General features: G+C 39.1%; 1 protein-coding gene across 1 annotated transcript in view; it reads left to right on the top strand.

The window, feature by feature from the left end:
* The window catches only part of FAM117B (family with sequence similarity 117 member B), a 72,108-nt gene that overhangs the window by 49,758 nt on the left and 5,626 nt on the right, over positions 1–16,724 (top strand). The window contains exons 5-7 of the mRNA XM_080798116.1: positions 7,744–7,887; positions 9,397–9,622; positions 11,709–11,829. Of these exons, the coding sequence (XP_080654242.1) occupies positions 7,744–7,887; positions 9,397–9,622; positions 11,709–11,829 (491 nt within the window). The remainder of the gene's footprint in view (positions 1–7,743; positions 7,888–9,396; positions 9,623–11,708; positions 11,830–16,724) is intronic.

Below are 16,724 nucleotides of genomic sequence, written 5' to 3'. Positions count from 1 at the left end.
GTGGGGTTGAATTAGGCTGTGATTTGTTAGGCTTGACACCAAAAGTGCAAAACAAAGGAGATACATTGGATTTTATCAAAATTAAAAACTTTTGTGCTTCAAAGGACACTTTACCAAAAAAGTGAAAATATAACTGACAAAATAAAAGATATTTGCAGATTATGTTATTTGATAAAGCACTTGTATTTAGAATATGTACAGAATTCTTGTGGCTCAGTAATAAAAAGATAACCCAATTTTAAAATGAGCAAAGGATCTAAATAGAGAGTTCTCCAAAGATATACAACTAGCCACTAAGCATCTGAAAAAGTGCCATCATTCCCTGTTCAGTAGGGAAATGCAATTAAGAATTCCAGTGAAGGGGGTACCTGGGGGGCTCAGTCATTAAGCCTCTGCCTTCAGCTCAGGTCATGATCCCAGGGTTCTGGGATAGAGCCCCGCATTGGGCTTCCTGCTCAGCGAGAAGCCTGCTTCTCCCTCTCCCTCTGCCTGCCTCTCTGCCTACTTATGATCTCTCTGTCAAATAAATAAATAAAATCTTAAAAAAAAAAAAAAATTCTAGTGAGGGGTGCCTGGGTGGCTCAGTTGGTTAAGCAACTGCCTTTAGCTCAGGTCATGATCCGAAAGTCCCAGGATCAAGTCCTGTATCAGGCTCCCCCTCAGCGGGGAGTCTGCTTCTCCCTCTGACTGACCCTTTCCCCTCTCATGCTTTCTCTTTCTCATTCCCTCTCTTGCTCTCAAATAAATAAAATCTAGAAAAAAAAAAAAAAGAATTCCAGTGAGATACTACTTTATACATACTAGGATGGCTAAAATTAAAAAGACTGCCAAGTGTTAGAGAGGCTCTGGAGACATTGGAACCCTTAATATATTGCTGATAAGAATCTAAAGTGGTACAGCCACTTTGGAAAATAGTCTGGCAGTTTCTCAGAAAGGCTAAACATAGGGTTACCATATGACTCAGCACTTTCTCTCCAGGGTATGTACCCAAGAAAATTGAAAACATGTGTTCCCATTAAAACCTGTGTGCTTGGGCGCCTGGGTGGCTCAGTTGGTTGAGCATCTGACTCTTAGTTTCAGCTCAGGTCACGATCTCATGGGTTGGGATTGAGCCCATTGTCGGACTCCATGCTCGACTCTTGAGAGTCTCTCCCCCACCTTCCCTAACCCCTGCTTGGGCATGCTTTCTCTCTCTCTCTCTCAAATAAATGTAGGGGTACTTGGGTGGCACATTCAGTTAAACGTCTGCCTTTAACTCAGTTCAGAGTCTCAGGGTCCTGGGATTGAGCTCCATATGGGGCTCCCTGTTCAGTGGGGAGCCTGCTTTTCCCTCTTTCCCTCCTCCCTGCTTGTGCTCTCCCTTGCTATCTCCCTCTCAAATAAATAAATAAAATCTTTAAAATAAATAGGGGCGCCTGGGTGGCTCAGTTGTTAAGTGCCTGCCTTCGGCTCAGGTCATGATCCTAGGGTCCTGGGATCAAGCCCCACAACTGGCTCTCTACTCGATGGGAGGCCTGCTTCTCCCTCTCCCACTGCTTGTGTTCCCTCTCTTGCTGTCTCTCTATCAAATGAATAAAATCTTGAAAAAAAAATAAATCTTAAAAAAAAAGACTTGTACACAAATTTTCATAACAGCACAGTTCATAAAATTTGGAAACAACCCAGATATTTATCAACGAGTGAATGGATAAATAAAATATAGTGTATCCATCAATGGAATATTATCCAGTCATAAAAGGGTAGTACTGATGCATGCAACAGCATGGAGGAACCTTGAGAACATTACACTAATTGAAAGAACCAGACATGAAAGAACACATATGATTCACCTTAAATGTCCAGAATAGGAAGACCTAAAGAGACACATTATAAATTGGTGGTTACCTGTTGCTGGGAGGCTCGGGTGGAAATGGAGTGACTGCTGATGGGTAAGGGATTTTTTTTAGTGTGCTTCTAAAATTAATTATAATGGTTGTAAAAATTCTTCAATAATCATTAAAAAAGCAGTTTTACACTTAAAATGGGTGAATGATACAGTATTGAATTATATTTCAGTAAGCTCTTAAGAAATATCTGCCAACCAGCATTAAAAACAAATACATAAAATGCAATATATTTGTCTAGAAATAATAGATGAGATGGTAGAAACCAAAAAGTAAACTGGAAGGTTATATAACAGTATAGAGAGTGAGTGCAGGTGCTTTGAGGTCAGACTGCTTAGCTTAGACCCAGGTCCTGCCACTTGCTAACTGTATGAAGCTCCTCAGGTTCTTTGCATTATAGTATCTGTTTGTTGTGTTGTCCTAAGGATTTAATTGGGATAGAATATTATAAAACACTTAATGCAATTCTTGGTGCATAATCACTGCTCAATAAATCTTAGGCTGTTTGAGGTAGGACCTAATATAAAAGAACCAGTTGGGTTTTCACCAGGCTCTTCTGCAAATTTCATATTGAACTCATTTTTTGAAGCTTTTTATTTTTTTAAAATTTGGGACTTTTTTTTTTTTTTTTTTTTTTTTTAAGTAATCTCTGAACCCAACATGGGGCTCGAACTCATAACTGCAAGAGTTGTATGTTCTACTGATGGGGCGCCTGGGTGGCCCAGTGGGTTAAAGCCTCTGCCTTCAGCTCAGGTCATGATCCCAGGGTCCTGGGATTGAGCCCCGCATCGGGTTCTCTGCTCAGCGGGGAGCCTGCTTCCCCCAATCTCTCTGCCTGTCTCTCTGCCTACTTGTGATCTCTGTCTGTCAAATGAATAAATAAAATCTTAAAAAAAAAAAAGTTGTATGTTCTACTGATGGAACCAGCTGGGCACCCCCAGCTTTTATTACTAAAAGTATATGCTTATCACAGAAATTTTAGAAACAAAAAATACCAAATAGAAAAATTATATCTTAATAAAGGTGTTATTTTTTAAAAAATCAAATAGAAAAAAATTATCCAGAGTCTCATCCTCTAAAGACATTTTCTTCTTCTTTTTTCTTTGCATTTTTGTTGAGATCATACTGTATTTTATTCTTTATGTATTTTTTAACATTCTGTGGAGCATCTCCCAAATTTCGGCCATTTAGTTGGGGTCCAGTATCTCTGCTTAAAGCTTTTTCTGTATTTTACTTTTCTAGGGATAGACTTTCTATTATTTGGTTAAGAAATTTGAATATTTTTGGTAAGGGATCTTTGGTTTTTCTCTTGATGGACTTTCCAGGTTATTAAACTGTTTTGTTTGTATTTCATGATATGTGGATTACTTTTACTGAGGAAATTCCTTTACTGTTCCTTAGTGTTCCGTTAACAATCAAGGGACAATATTGCTCTTCTCATAGTAGTGTAGTCTACAACCACTAGTTAACAAAAGGTCTTTTTCTTGGGCTTATGATGGTTTTATTACAGTTAGAAAACAATTCTTAAATACTTTTTTGAGTGGTTCTTTCCTTGGAAATTCAGGGGGAGAATTATTTGTTATGAGGAATAAATGCTGCCAGGTTTCTTCGAAGAGAATCTTCACATTTCATTGGTTTCCAAAATTGAAGAAGCCTTCAGATGCTTAAAATGTCATATTTTTAGGGAGTATTTCAAGAAATACTCTCATTTAGAAAATATAGCCAACACATTTCAGAATTGTTTAGGGATTAGAATCAGATTTTAGTAACAGAGGAGTGTAGACGCAGGCATTTTCACGCCCTGTAAACTAATGTAGAGGTGAGAATTAAAATATCATGCAGGTGTTTTCTGGCTGTTAGAGCCTCAAGCAAGAAAGCCCTCCCATTGGATTTTCTTACTTCATATGGGCTGGGGACACTATAGTTTTGCAGCAGCCTAGGTGGGTTCGAGAGCAAAGGGATAGTGAGGTAGAAAAGGAAAAAAAACTTACTGACATCTGAGGAATGAAGGACATTGCATCTTAAAAATGAAAATCGCTGCTCTGCACTGGAATCTACATATGCCAGTCCAGGAAGTGATTGCTGTTCTTAAATTCTTTAAGATTTTACCACTTAGAAACCAAGAGTAGGTACTTGTGGTACATCCTTTATTAAACAGTATAGCTGCAGCGTAGAAGAAGTAAGAGGGGGATGCCGGATGAGAACAGTGATTGCTGGAGGCCAGGACGAAAGTAAGGGGGACAAGGCAGGAGGGATCAGGGCTACACAGAAGACCCGGTTCAAAACCCGTAAGATACGAAGGCTTTTTTTTCTGATGCGTTCTGATTTTTTTTTCTTCTTTTACCATTCCAGACAGTTTTCCCCTCCCTTTTGTTATGTTGGGCTCAGATTTGTTATATTCTGGCACACATTTCTCTCCTAGATCTCTGCTGAATTGCTGACCAGATCTTTTTCTATACTACTTTGCTCTTAAAGCGCATTTTTCTTCCTTTGAAAATTTAACTGTATTTCTTTTCCCTATTCAACTACTGCTTCAGTGGATTTTCTTCCCATCTTTCCTATCTCTCTGTTGTACACAGTCTTACCTCCACACTTTGAAACAGGTATTTAAGTTGTAATGTAGATTGATCTTAGAAGATTTGGTATTGGCCAAACCTTTTGGTGGTCTTTCCTTTCTTTGTTGGCTCTCAGCTTTTAGACAGAATTTGATCTTGTTCTGTTTTTCAAGATTGTATTTATTTATTAGAGCACGTGAGAGAGAAAATGAGTTGGGGGGAACAGAGGGAGAGGGACAAGCAGGCTCCCCACTGAGCAGAGACCCTGACGTGGGTCCTTCCCAGGACCCTGAGATCATGACCCAAGCCAAAGCAGATGCTTAACCAACTGAGCCAGCCAGCTGCCCCAGGCAGAATTTGATCTTTAAACTGTAATGTATATAGACATATAGAGAATGTAAGTGGAAAAATAAAAATTTTAATGGTGATTCATCTAATTAAAACCCTTAATTGATTGGAAAATACTCTGATTTGAAGAGAAAGAAACAAAAGTTGAGAAAATAGGAGATCCTTGTTCTTGATGTTTCCAAAGGATATATCTTAGGAGAGGAGAGATTTTACCTCAGTACAATGAAGAGCTTTTAATCTTTCAGTGCTGTCTAAAGATGATCTCTTAGTTAAAGTAACTCACTTATATTTGCATATACTGACATATTTAGAAATACAAATTTTACTACAGAAACCTATATAGATATGGGAAAAATAAATTATACACACATGCACATAAAATTCCCTAAGCATCCTTGAAATGAAGCATCAAAGTTTAAGTATAATATATTTTTTTTAAGATATTTTAGAGCATGGTTTATGTGAGGAATGAAATCAGTGGCCTATTACCTTCTACTTCTGGAACAGTCATAGTGTGTTTAATGAAGAAAATCTTTCCCAGGCAGCTTGAGTGGATTACTTTTCTTCAAATCATATATGTAGTTAAATTAATTACAGTTGAACCTTTGCTTCATTTACCTGAAATGCTGTGTTGACCTTAAGGAGGTGGCAGTTGTCTTTCTTTTCCTTCTTTTCTTTGCTTTGCTTTAAACAAACTGAACTATTGATAAATACTTGCTGCTATTTAGATTCTATTTGAGAAGAACTTCTTACCAGCTGTGTAGGGCATGACTTCTCAGCTACCTTGACAAGCAGTAACCAGGTGTACAGTCGGCTGTGATACTGGCAGTTTCTGTGGATGTGCATTTCCCAACATAACAGCCAGAAAACTTAGGCTTCCTGTTACTAAGGTATTTATGATTCTGAAATCCAAGAAGGTTAGCATTTTGCAAAAAACCTTGTCAGAGCATCCTTCCCTTCTAGTCTCCTTCTTCATTTCTGTAACTTAGCAGTTATAAACCAAACGCATATCTGAAAATGCCATCCAGTGCAAGCTATTATTTTTGTGACATTGAGAAAAGAAAATTAAGCTTAGAGTTGAGCATCTTTCAGTTAAAAGGAAAAAAAAAAGTATTTATTAAATACGTACTAACTGCTGAGATCTTTCTTTGTCTCTGCCGGTGCTCTGCCATTATTTCCGGACACAGGAAGAGCCTGGGCAGAGGGAGGATGAGTGTATGACAGAAATGTTCTAATATACGCTCCACTCTGAGCTGTAGATTTCTTCTAACTGCTTTTTTAGTCTGACTCTGTTTCCTGTCCCCTCAGTATTTCCTTTCTTATATTGGATCAAGTCCCCATTCTTCTGTAACCTTAATTGCTTCCGTACAGCCCCACCTCCAAATAATAGCCACTTTGGGGTTAGAGCATTTTAAAAGGGGACACAGACATTCAGTTCATAGCACCAGCCTTGTTGAATAAGCACCGTGTCTGATCTAGACTCCTTTAGGCAGTGGCAGTAAGGAGATGCCTAAGAGGCGACATTGCTTAGTTATTCTAGGGCCCCTGAGTCTCCCTTTCTCTGCATGTAACACGGGAAACATTGCAATCCACCTCAGAGATTGTGGTCTGAAAATGGAATGAGAGGACCTGTGGTGTCTAGCCCGAGGTGGATGGATGCTCTTTAAACAGTAGCTACAACTTTTATTTTGTCTTTTCCCTCTTACGTATTTTATTTTTACAATAATTTCTTGCCTTTTCACAATCTTTCTCAGGCACCATTTTCTTCTAATAGTACCTTCTCATTTTCCCCCTTTTTAGTCTCTCTGTTCCCCAATCTTCTCTCCATACCCTCAAGCTTCTCCTATTATCTGTTCTCTTATCACTTCCATCTTTCCTTTCTGTCCACTCCAGACTGAAGCTTCCTCTTGGCTTTTTTCTCGTAAATTTTCCCAGGATGGAAATTTGCCTTTCCTAAGGATTGTTGTTGTGTTATGCTTATTTTAAAACATTTTTATTTATAAAGGTGAGCAGAAAAGAAGAGAAATATAGGTTTAACGGGAAGTTCTGTATCAGATAACAGGTTATATCCATTGAATGGAAACTGGTGATGATTGGAAGCCCTGTTACCTTTGTCTCCTTGCCCACCTTCCCCTGAAAGAGGTTTTTCAAAGAAACCGCCCTAAAGGCAGAATGGTTTAATCCCATTTCTTTACTAGATAGGGGGGCAATAGGCAGGATGCTCTTCCGGCTCGCTGCCTGTTGCTGTTAACTTCAGCAGATACCTCTGTAATTCTAGTTTCCTAGTCTACTTTGAGTATCTTGTCAGGAAAGCATGTAATAGCCTTTAATTATGTAATCAGTTATTTCTTTTCAAAAGTAGTATGCCAGGGGGAAAAAGAGGAAAATGAATTATATCATTTTCTTTCCTTAACAAAACATACTAAAATCATCACAGTGGAAGTATAAATAATTAAATTTCATAGGGAAGTTATTCTCGTGTCTACAGTCCTGCTGGTGTATGTGGACTTTGGGACTGATTTTGTTTTTTCCAACCAAAATATTTTTTTCTGATAAATCACCTTTTAAAAAATTTTTTCCCTGGAGGGTAGATAGTTGTGGCACTAGAAGACAATTTTAAATTACGTTCTGAAACCTGAACTCTGTTACAGTCATAAAAGAATTTTTGAGGTTGACATTCTTTTAATATTTTCCTTTATCCCTCTCTCTTTACAGTCCTCATAGATGTGAATACACTTCTGAGATTCTACTTTGATTATCTGGAGTTCTGGCTTTAAATTACATTTTGTGTGTACAAAGGAGCATGTTTGGTTACTCATGCTTTTTGTGAGGCCTATAAGCTTAATTTTGATTTATTTTAGAGTTATGCATGTCAACGGGAAGTATGCTTCAAACTACAGAATTTAAATGAAACCTATTAAAGCTTTCTTCTCCCTTCTCCACTGCTTTTTCTTCAGGCTCCTGTTCCAAAGAGTGCACTTATTCCCGTAATTCCCATCACCAAATCAACAGGCTCCCGGTTCCGGAATAGTGTGGAAGGATTGAATCAGGAGATTGAAATAATAATTAAAGAGACTGGGGAAAAGGAAGAACAACTTATAGTAAGTAATCTTGTTTCTTAAAATTGTCCTTCCACATTAACTGTTCTAATTCTTTAAAAAGTTACAGTTTCGGTTTCCATATTTACTTATGTTTCTTCCTTTTTGTTTGGAGAGAATGAAAATTTGTCTCTCTTGAAAAACTTCGACCTTAGCAAGTGAATGAAAAGTTTTCATTTGTTTGCATCTCATAGAGGTAACTAATACGACTTAAATTTAGGTCCCTGAACAGAAACTACTTTTTGTTTATCTGTATTTAAAAATCACTAGACAGGTGTTATACTTCTCATCTGCTATAACTCCATGTAACAAAAGTTTAGATTACAAATTTGTTGGGGAGGGAGGTGTATGACTTCAAATACTTTCTAAGAAGGAATCTACCTGTTCCTTACTGTTTGATTGTGAGTTACTATTTGGTTGACTTTATGATCATGAAGTGCAATTCTGCTTACCTATAATATGATAAGACATGGGGAGCCTAGGTGGCTCAGTTGTTTAAGGGTCTGCTTTTGGCTCAGGTCATGATCCCAGGGTGCAGGGATCGAGCCCCCTGTCAGGCTCCATGCTTAGCGGTGAGCGTGCATCTCCCTTTCCCTCTACCTCTCTCTCTCTCTTTATCTCTCTCAAATAAATAAAATCTTTTTAAAAATACATGTTAAGACATAAGAATGATTCCTATGTAAGACACAGTTAGAAAATTCCTGTATATATTTAAAAGCATGTCACAGTATATTTAAGCTTTCATTCTTCAGTGAAAGAGGAATTGGGGAGTTTGAAGTAGTATTTTATTGATGCTTAAGATATCTGCTCCATGAAGATTAAAGGTTGGTTTAGCTTAGAAAGACATAGCTCCCCACACGCTGTTGCCCATACTGTATGATGAGTAACCCCCCTGATATAAGAGAGGTACATGAACCAAAGGGAGCTGGTTTTCCTGCCAACTGAGCGACACAGGATTTCCTCTGAATGTTCTTGACTCCCCCCTATAATTACTATTGCTACCATTAACCTTTCCCTGATTAAGGAAGGTTTCTTTGGAAAAACAGGGGGATGTATGTGGGCAGAGGATGAAAGTAACAGGACGTGTCATCAAATATCACTAGTTCACACAATGGCTAACCTTCTCTTCTGATATGGAACCTGGGGTTATACCTAGGTTTCTTTTCTCTTCTCTCTTTTACCACGGCAGTTCTTCACAAGCTTAAAAATACTTAGCACATAATAACTCAGTCACTGCATTTATCATTCAGCAAGCTTTGACCACCTGTTGTGGACCTACCCCCGGAATACAGTCATCGCATATGCTGCTCAGTGCTTAGTAGGGCAGTCATATTAGACAGGGATGTCACTTAGGGAGCAGCACAAAGCCTTTTTTCTCGATAGGCCTGATAAATGGGGCATTTCTGGTCTGTGAGTCATCTCGAACAATAGGGGAGGGTTGATATGGGGTGCATTTCTGGTGATTTTTGAAATCAATGATAAAATACTTATGTTTTTGAAATTTTGTAACAGCCGCAAGATATTCCAGATGGGCATCGTGCCCCACCCCCTCTCGTCCAGAGAAGTAGCAGCACACGCAGCATCGACACGCAGACCCCAGGTGGGGCAGACAAGGGGAGCAACAACAGCAGCCGTTCTCAGTCTGTGTCCCCCACGTCGTTCCTCACCATCTCAAATGAAGGTAGCGAAGAGAGCCCTTGTTCGGCAGATGACCTGCTTGTTGATCCCAGGGATAAAGGTACAATGCAGGAGGAGTTTGTTACCAGATCAGTGCGCACCCCCTGTTGTATCATTCATTCTGTTCATTTTGTAGTAGAACACACACACTTAAGGCTAAGGTAATTACTTTGACATACGTTCTTAACATAGATGTTAAAAAATTGAAGTACAAATTAGTCGGGTTTTACAGTGGTGCCAAGTGATGGTCTGGTCGGGTGGGTTTATGGACTTTGGTTTGTATCTTTTTTTTTCCTTTTTCTTGTTAATACTAGTTCCGTATTAGTGAGAAACATCCTTTTTGGTATAAATGGACATTTGTCTTGAAAGACTTTGTTTTCTTTCACCTTAGTTGTCTTATTTTTACTACCTTACTATTTTCAATTGAACTTGAAACCTTCAAATTAATGTTTTTCAGAATATCTTTCTGTGACATTTCTAACACGAATTAAGCTGACTTATGTCAATGCAAGATGAGTATTGAAGGCAAGCCCGTAGAGAAAGGTTGGAAGGCTTACTTACAGTGCAAAGTACCTGTGCAATTCAGAAGATAACTTGGAGACTTAAGCTGTTTGAATATTAATTACTAATGTTCTTGACTTTTAAAACAAACACGGCCTGTCATCTGTCTGTATCAGGGCAGTATTTTGTTAGCCTAACCCAAGTTACTCTGTGTACTTGAGAGCAATGATATATTTGTAAATTCTGCAGCCCAGTTTAGAACCTACTACTCAAAGTGTGTTGAATGCCCTAAAAAGTTACAATTGGCCATTATTCAGTTGCCTAAATTACTGAGACTTTAACAAGTGCAAAGAATTTAAGATTTCCTGAAGAAGTCCGTTAAGGCTGTGGGCAGTTGTAAATGTTATTATTTGGACCCCCCCCCCCCTTTTTTTAACCAGCTTCTAGGTTAAGTAAAATATGGCTATTCCAGGCCAACACCCTCCACCAGTTAAATCACAAGCCCTGGGGGGTCAGATACAAGTACCAGTAGTTTTTAATGCTCCCAAGTGATTCCACTCTGTAGGAGGTCTGACACCTTTAACAGAATTCAGTCGTTTGGTTGGGCTGTGTGTTTCTTATCAGGAATCTGCATAATTAACTACTACTTATACTTATTGTTAGGATTGAAAGGATTGGTAAATACAAACCATTTAGCACAGCTACTGGTACTTAGTGCTCAATCAAATGTAACATTGCCCCCCACCCTTAAAAAAACATGGCCATTAAACTCTGCCCTTGTTTCCCATACTTTCTACTTCAGTAGCAAGTTGGAACTCCATGAGTTTTATGCAATGCTTTATTTGACCTTAGGAGAACTGGTAACTGGTTAGCTTCTCTGAGTTTCTTTTATAAGAAAACAAGGCTGGTGCTACTGCCTGCAAAAAATTTATGGCTTAGTTAACACAGACTGAAAATTTAGGACACTTAGGTAATGTATTAGGAATTTTAAGTTAATGTAGTGGAAACTGAGGATGTCAGCCCTGAACAGGAATGCCAGAGTTGAAGAAGTTTTTGCTTCTGATTGGGTTAATTTGGAAAGATTTCAAAACTTCGAGCTAGACTTTGAAGGAACTTTGGCAAATGACTAGAGATGAACCTGTTAGGTATGGAGAAGTTCACAGGCAGAAGGGAAGCCTTTGGTGGTGTACAGTGCTTCTCACTGCCCAGAGCAGAGATTGTATTTAGAGGAGCAGAGAAATTAAATGCTGAAGGGCAGGCGGGGAGTGAATGACAAGCAACCAGCGAAGAGCCATCTCAGCTACGGGTACTGGGAAGAAAGGAACCGGCATTTGAGTCTGGCTGCTGGTCCTGTAACAGAAGTAAGGGAGCAGGGTGTCAGTGTCAAGTGAGATAGGCCTAAGCTGTACTAATTGTAAGTGGAAAAGAAATAAGCATTTTTTGTTTATGCGTCTATTTAGCAGACATGAATTATCCCCTCTTTAGCAGGTATTGTGTCATATCTGGGGAGGGTGTTGATGAATAAAACATTGTTCTTAGCCTCGGGTAGTTCGGGGTGTGGGGGGAGGCCATGTACACGTAAGTGTATTATGACTGCATTTCTGTGATAATAATGCCTTAGTAACCCAGCATGCCGTTTTTTGCAGAGAATGGGAACAACTCTCCTTTGCCCAAATATGCAACGTCACCAAAACCTAACAACAGTTATATGTTCAAAAGGGAACCTCCCGAGGGCTGTGAGAGGGTCAAAGTCTTTGAGGAATGCTCGTAAGTATCCCCCCCATAACTTTTATTATGAGAATTTTCAAGTAAGTTGAAGAACGGTACAGTGATTACCCGTATATCCACCACCCAGACTCTTTCGTTAACGGTCTGTTAATACGTGCTTTGTCTGCATATGGTGCTGGTAGTTTCTGCTAAAGTATGTGGGAATAAGTTGCAGACATCATGACACTTCACCGTAACTACAATTTAGTATTTGTCTCCTAAAGGTAACCATAGTACTCGCACATAACCAAAATATTATCATCACACCAAACAAAATTAACAACAGTGCTTAATATCAACATATACCCAGTTTCTTTCAAGGATTGAATTCCCTTCAGATTTTATGTACTTTTGGTCTCTGGTTCTTTAAACGGTATTAGAAATATTTTGTCTGTCTGTGTAGGAAATAGAATTCTACTACTTTGTAGAATCAGGTTACTGTGATTACGATAATGTAAGAAGCAGGATTTTAAATAGTGTCTAGGACTGTTGATCCGTGATTTCCTGTGCTCGTATTTCTGCTGACTGGTACTCTAGGGGAAGTACTATAATTTCAGACTCAAAATTTGCTCAGAATTAGCCTTAGTAATTTCAGTAGCCGTGGCTCCTTGCTTTGTAAGTGATGGCGACAGCATTGTAGGTACGTGCGAGACAGCAGATGAAGTAATGAACGTTATTTGGGGTGTGATGGTGGTACCGGCACTCGCTATCTGGTCTTGCTATGGCTGCACGTCTTAGAGTCACCCTTCTGGGTTTTTCTCGCTCGCGAAACCTGAAACACAGTGTGAAGATTGTCCAGCCTTGTCTGACTCATGTCATTGATCTTTTTCCTCCTTTATGAACATCTTGGAATCATTTTGAAATATGGTACCCTTTTGTTCATCTGTGTGCTCCTCTGGCCAGTGCTTCCTTTCGCCTAAATGCTGAATAGTTTCGCCTTGCAAAGAGCATTGTTTTTGAATTCCCTCAGTTTGTTTCTTTTTTTTTTAATTCCCTCAATTTCTATACTAGGAAATCCCAGCTGTCAGTGTCCTGTCTGCTTTTGTGACAGTAATTGAAAACTCCGTTTTAGCAACTGCTCCCCCGCCCCCCCAACCTTGCCTACTATGTTAGACTAAAAGCTTGACTGGTGCCAGCGAAAATTGAAGCAGAATTTCTCCAGACCTGTTCCATGGACTCCCTGAATCATCATCATCTGGGGTATGAGTTGGAGCTGCAGATTCCCAAGCCCTATTCCAGGCCTAATGCATAAATATGGAGGCAGGACCAGGACTGTGCATCTCTGACAGACACCCCATTTTTTTTTTTAAAGATTTTTTATTATTTATTTATTTGACAGAGATCACAAGTAGGCAGAGAGAGAGAGAGAGAAAGGAGAAGCAGGCTCCCCGCTGAGCAGAGAGCCCCATGTGGGGCTTGATCCCAGGACCCTGGGATCATGACCCGAGCCAAAGGCAGAGGCTTTAACCCACCGAGCCAGCCAGGCGCCCCCACCCCATTTTTTTTTTTTAAGATTTTATTTATTTATTTGACAGAGAGAAATCACAGGTAGGCAGAGAGGCAGGCAGAGAGAGAGAGAGAGAGAGAGAGAGGAGGAAGCAGGCTTCCCGCCGGGCAGAGAGCCTGATGTGGTGCTGGATCCCAGGACCCTGAGATCATGACCTGAGCCGAAGGCAGAGGCTTAACCCACTGAGCCACCCAGGCACCCAACACCTCATATTTTTGATGCCCAAGTTGCAGGTGCTGGCTTAGACTTTTCCAGGAGAGTTCTTAAGATGTGGAATCATTTTACTAAGTAAAAATCACATGGGCCAAATGGACCTTTTTGGAGTTGAGCTCATTGATTTACTCATTGGTAGTTAAAATTGCCCAAATGGGGGGTGCCAGGGTGGCTCAGTCAGTTAAGCACCCAACTTGATTTCAGCTTAGGTCACGATCTCCAGATCTTGGGGTTGAGCCCACATGGGGCTTACACTCAGCACAGAGTCTGCTTGGAATTCTCTATGCCTCCGTTCCCCCCCATGCTCACGTGCTCATTCTTTCTCTGAATAAATAAATAAAATCTTAAAAAAAAATATTGTACAAATGCAGAGAAATTGTTGATTGGTTCAAAAGCAGTTTCAGTTCCTTTTATAAATGAGTGAATATTTGTTGTGTAGGTTGGTGTCATGTGGTATCTGTCTTAAACTCTTGAATTTGGAAAATTTCTCAGGACTTAATATCTGAACTATGTATATACTGTTACATTATTTGTATCTAAAGGGAGGGAGAAACGGATAGGGCTGTGTGTGTGTGTGTGGATGGGTAGCTAAATCAGAGAAATAGAAGGTAAACCCTAACATCTTACATGTTTTATGGCACATCCATCTGTTATTGGTAGGTAAACTTACTCTTTTTAAAATGTACATAGTTTGTTATACATTATACTGATATGAAGGATGTGTAGCATACAGAAACTTATTCTTTCTTAAACATTTTCATTACATTTCAAAAATAAATGAACAACAGTATCGTTAAGAATGGATTCCTTAGAGGTAATTTTTAAGTTTCTGTCAATAAAACAAATGACTCAAGGTCTAAAAAAATTAGTCTCTCCTTACCTACCTCTGGCAAAATGAGAGCAAACCCACTGGGCACACTAGCAACAAACAAACATAGATTATCGGTCCCAGTTAAACATTTTAGGGTTATTTAATCATTCCTGAAGAATATTTTTAACTCTTAACTAATGTTTGAAAGGCAGTAACTTGGGGAGCCTGGGTGGCTCAGTTGTTAAGCGATTGCTTTTGGCTTGGGTCGTGATCCCAGGGTCTTGGGATTGAGCCCCTCATCGGGGCTTGGCAGGAGGCCTGCTGTTCTCTCACTCCCCCTGCTTGTGTTCCCTCTCTTGCTGTGTGTGTGTCTCTCTCAAATAAATAAATAAAATTTAAAAAAAAAAAAAAAAGGCAGTAACTCTGAAAGAAAATGGGTGGTTGAATTTAGACCCAGAATTTAAACCACATCTTGTACTTTCAGTCTCTCTATTCTTTGTGATACGGTACATACCATAGCCATATCGTCTGTACTTAGTCCTTTTTTAAAGAAAGTCACATATGCTATTTCTTCCTCCAAACTAATGAATTCCTTGGCCTTAGTTACCTTATATTCTTAGATATTATGGCCTCTTTGCAGTGTAGCTGTATTATTAAAAATATAACATGACCCTCCTCTCTCTCTCCCTCCTTTCGATTATAAGTAACTTGGATCTGTCATTTTCTTTGCTGGTAATGTATGCCTGCATTTAAAGATAAGATAAGAAAGAATTCCTTGCATCAATATAAGAATACCTAGAATTACTATGCAGCCCACCCATCACGTTTTCAGAAAGTTAACTTGCAACAGTTTTATCCACTTTGAGACACAATCCTTTTGGAATAATTTCTTAAGGAAAAAGAAGAATTTAAAGTTAGTTCTGAGATTTTTTTTTTTTTCTATTTATGCTTACTAAGTTGAAGAAAGCTTTGAAGTAGTACTGGTGCTTGTGGCTTCTGCTAGCGTAGGTATACACCGGTCTTCCACTCCGGTGCTGGATGATTTGTGTCTTGAGTGGTTTGCTTCTAGACAAATGTTAGAGATCAGGAGTGATTCCCCTGCTAGGTTGGGGTGGCCACTGGAAGAGGGGACAAAGGAAGGTTTTTTGGTGGAGAATTTTGGTGCTGTTTACTGTTAATGTTTTGTTTGATCTTAGCACTAGTTCTTACTGTTTATATTATTTTCTGTGAGCTCTGTTTTAATGAAAGCAGTAAGGAAATTAATTTTTAACAAGATAACCTCAAAAAAACTAATTAACTAAAAACCTAGGCTTCATTTGGAGGATTGGCCTTTTTTCCCTAAGAATGAAAGTTATTTCTAATAATTCCACCTTCAGAAGAAAATTCAAGCATTTTTAAATTATGGAAACCTAACCTCAGCCTACTGTTTTCTTTAAGGAATTGAAAACCACACTCTCATATATTAGAGGAGTGTGTTCCCATCTTATCACTGATCTATCCAAATACACTTGTGGCCCTAAAAGTACTTGACGTTTCCATTGTATATTGGAAAGCGCACAAGTAAATCATCAGTTAAATGATTCCTTTATTCTTAAATTACTGTATTTGTCAAAGCTGTCCTTGGGTAGGATTCACTATTAATAAAATCTGCCCACCAAAAGCATTGTCTACTTGGAGCTTTTTTGGGGGGTGGCACCATTCCCCAGGTCTATTGTTTATTAATTTTTAAAAATATATTTATTTATTTATTTATTTGTTTGTTTGTTATAGAGAGAGCAGAAGCAGGAAGAGGGGCAGGCAGAGGGAGAAGGCTCCCCACTGAGCAAGGAGCTTGATACGGGACTCTATCCCAGGACCCTGGGATCATGACCTGAGCTGAAGGCAGATACTTAACCGACTGGGCCACCCAGGTGTCCCTGATTATTAATTTCTTAAAACTCAGCTCAGATGTTACTTCCCTTGTAAGCCTCCTTTTACCAAATTCTCCCTCTTCCTCTGTGCCACAGGTTAACCACTCTCCTGTGCTACCTTTAAACCTTTTATAAGATATTTTTATCACATTTCTTGGACCCTTTACAGAAGTTCTTAACCTTTTTTTGTTCTGTGGACACCATTGGCAGTGTGGCAAAGATTAGGGATGCTTGAAGTAATTCATAACTTCTCTGAATAATGTTTTAAATGCAGAAAACATGCAAGGTTACAAATGGGATTAATTATGTTGAAATACAGTTCTATTCCCAGTACCTCCCACCCCCCCACAAAAAAACTACATATTTAATCAGTCTCCTGTGGATTGTTTCATTTTGGGGGTCCCCAGAATCTAGTGCAGAGTTGGCAGACTTGAATTTAAATTTTTAAAATTTC

This window comes from Martes martes (assembly GCF_963455335.1).
Source record: "Martes martes genome assembly, chromosome: 3".
Classification (NCBI taxonomy): Eukaryota; Metazoa; Chordata; class Mammalia; order Carnivora; family Mustelidae; genus Martes; species Martes martes.
Note: the sequence above shows the minus strand (reverse complement) of the source record. Positions and strands in the feature narration are given on the sequence as shown.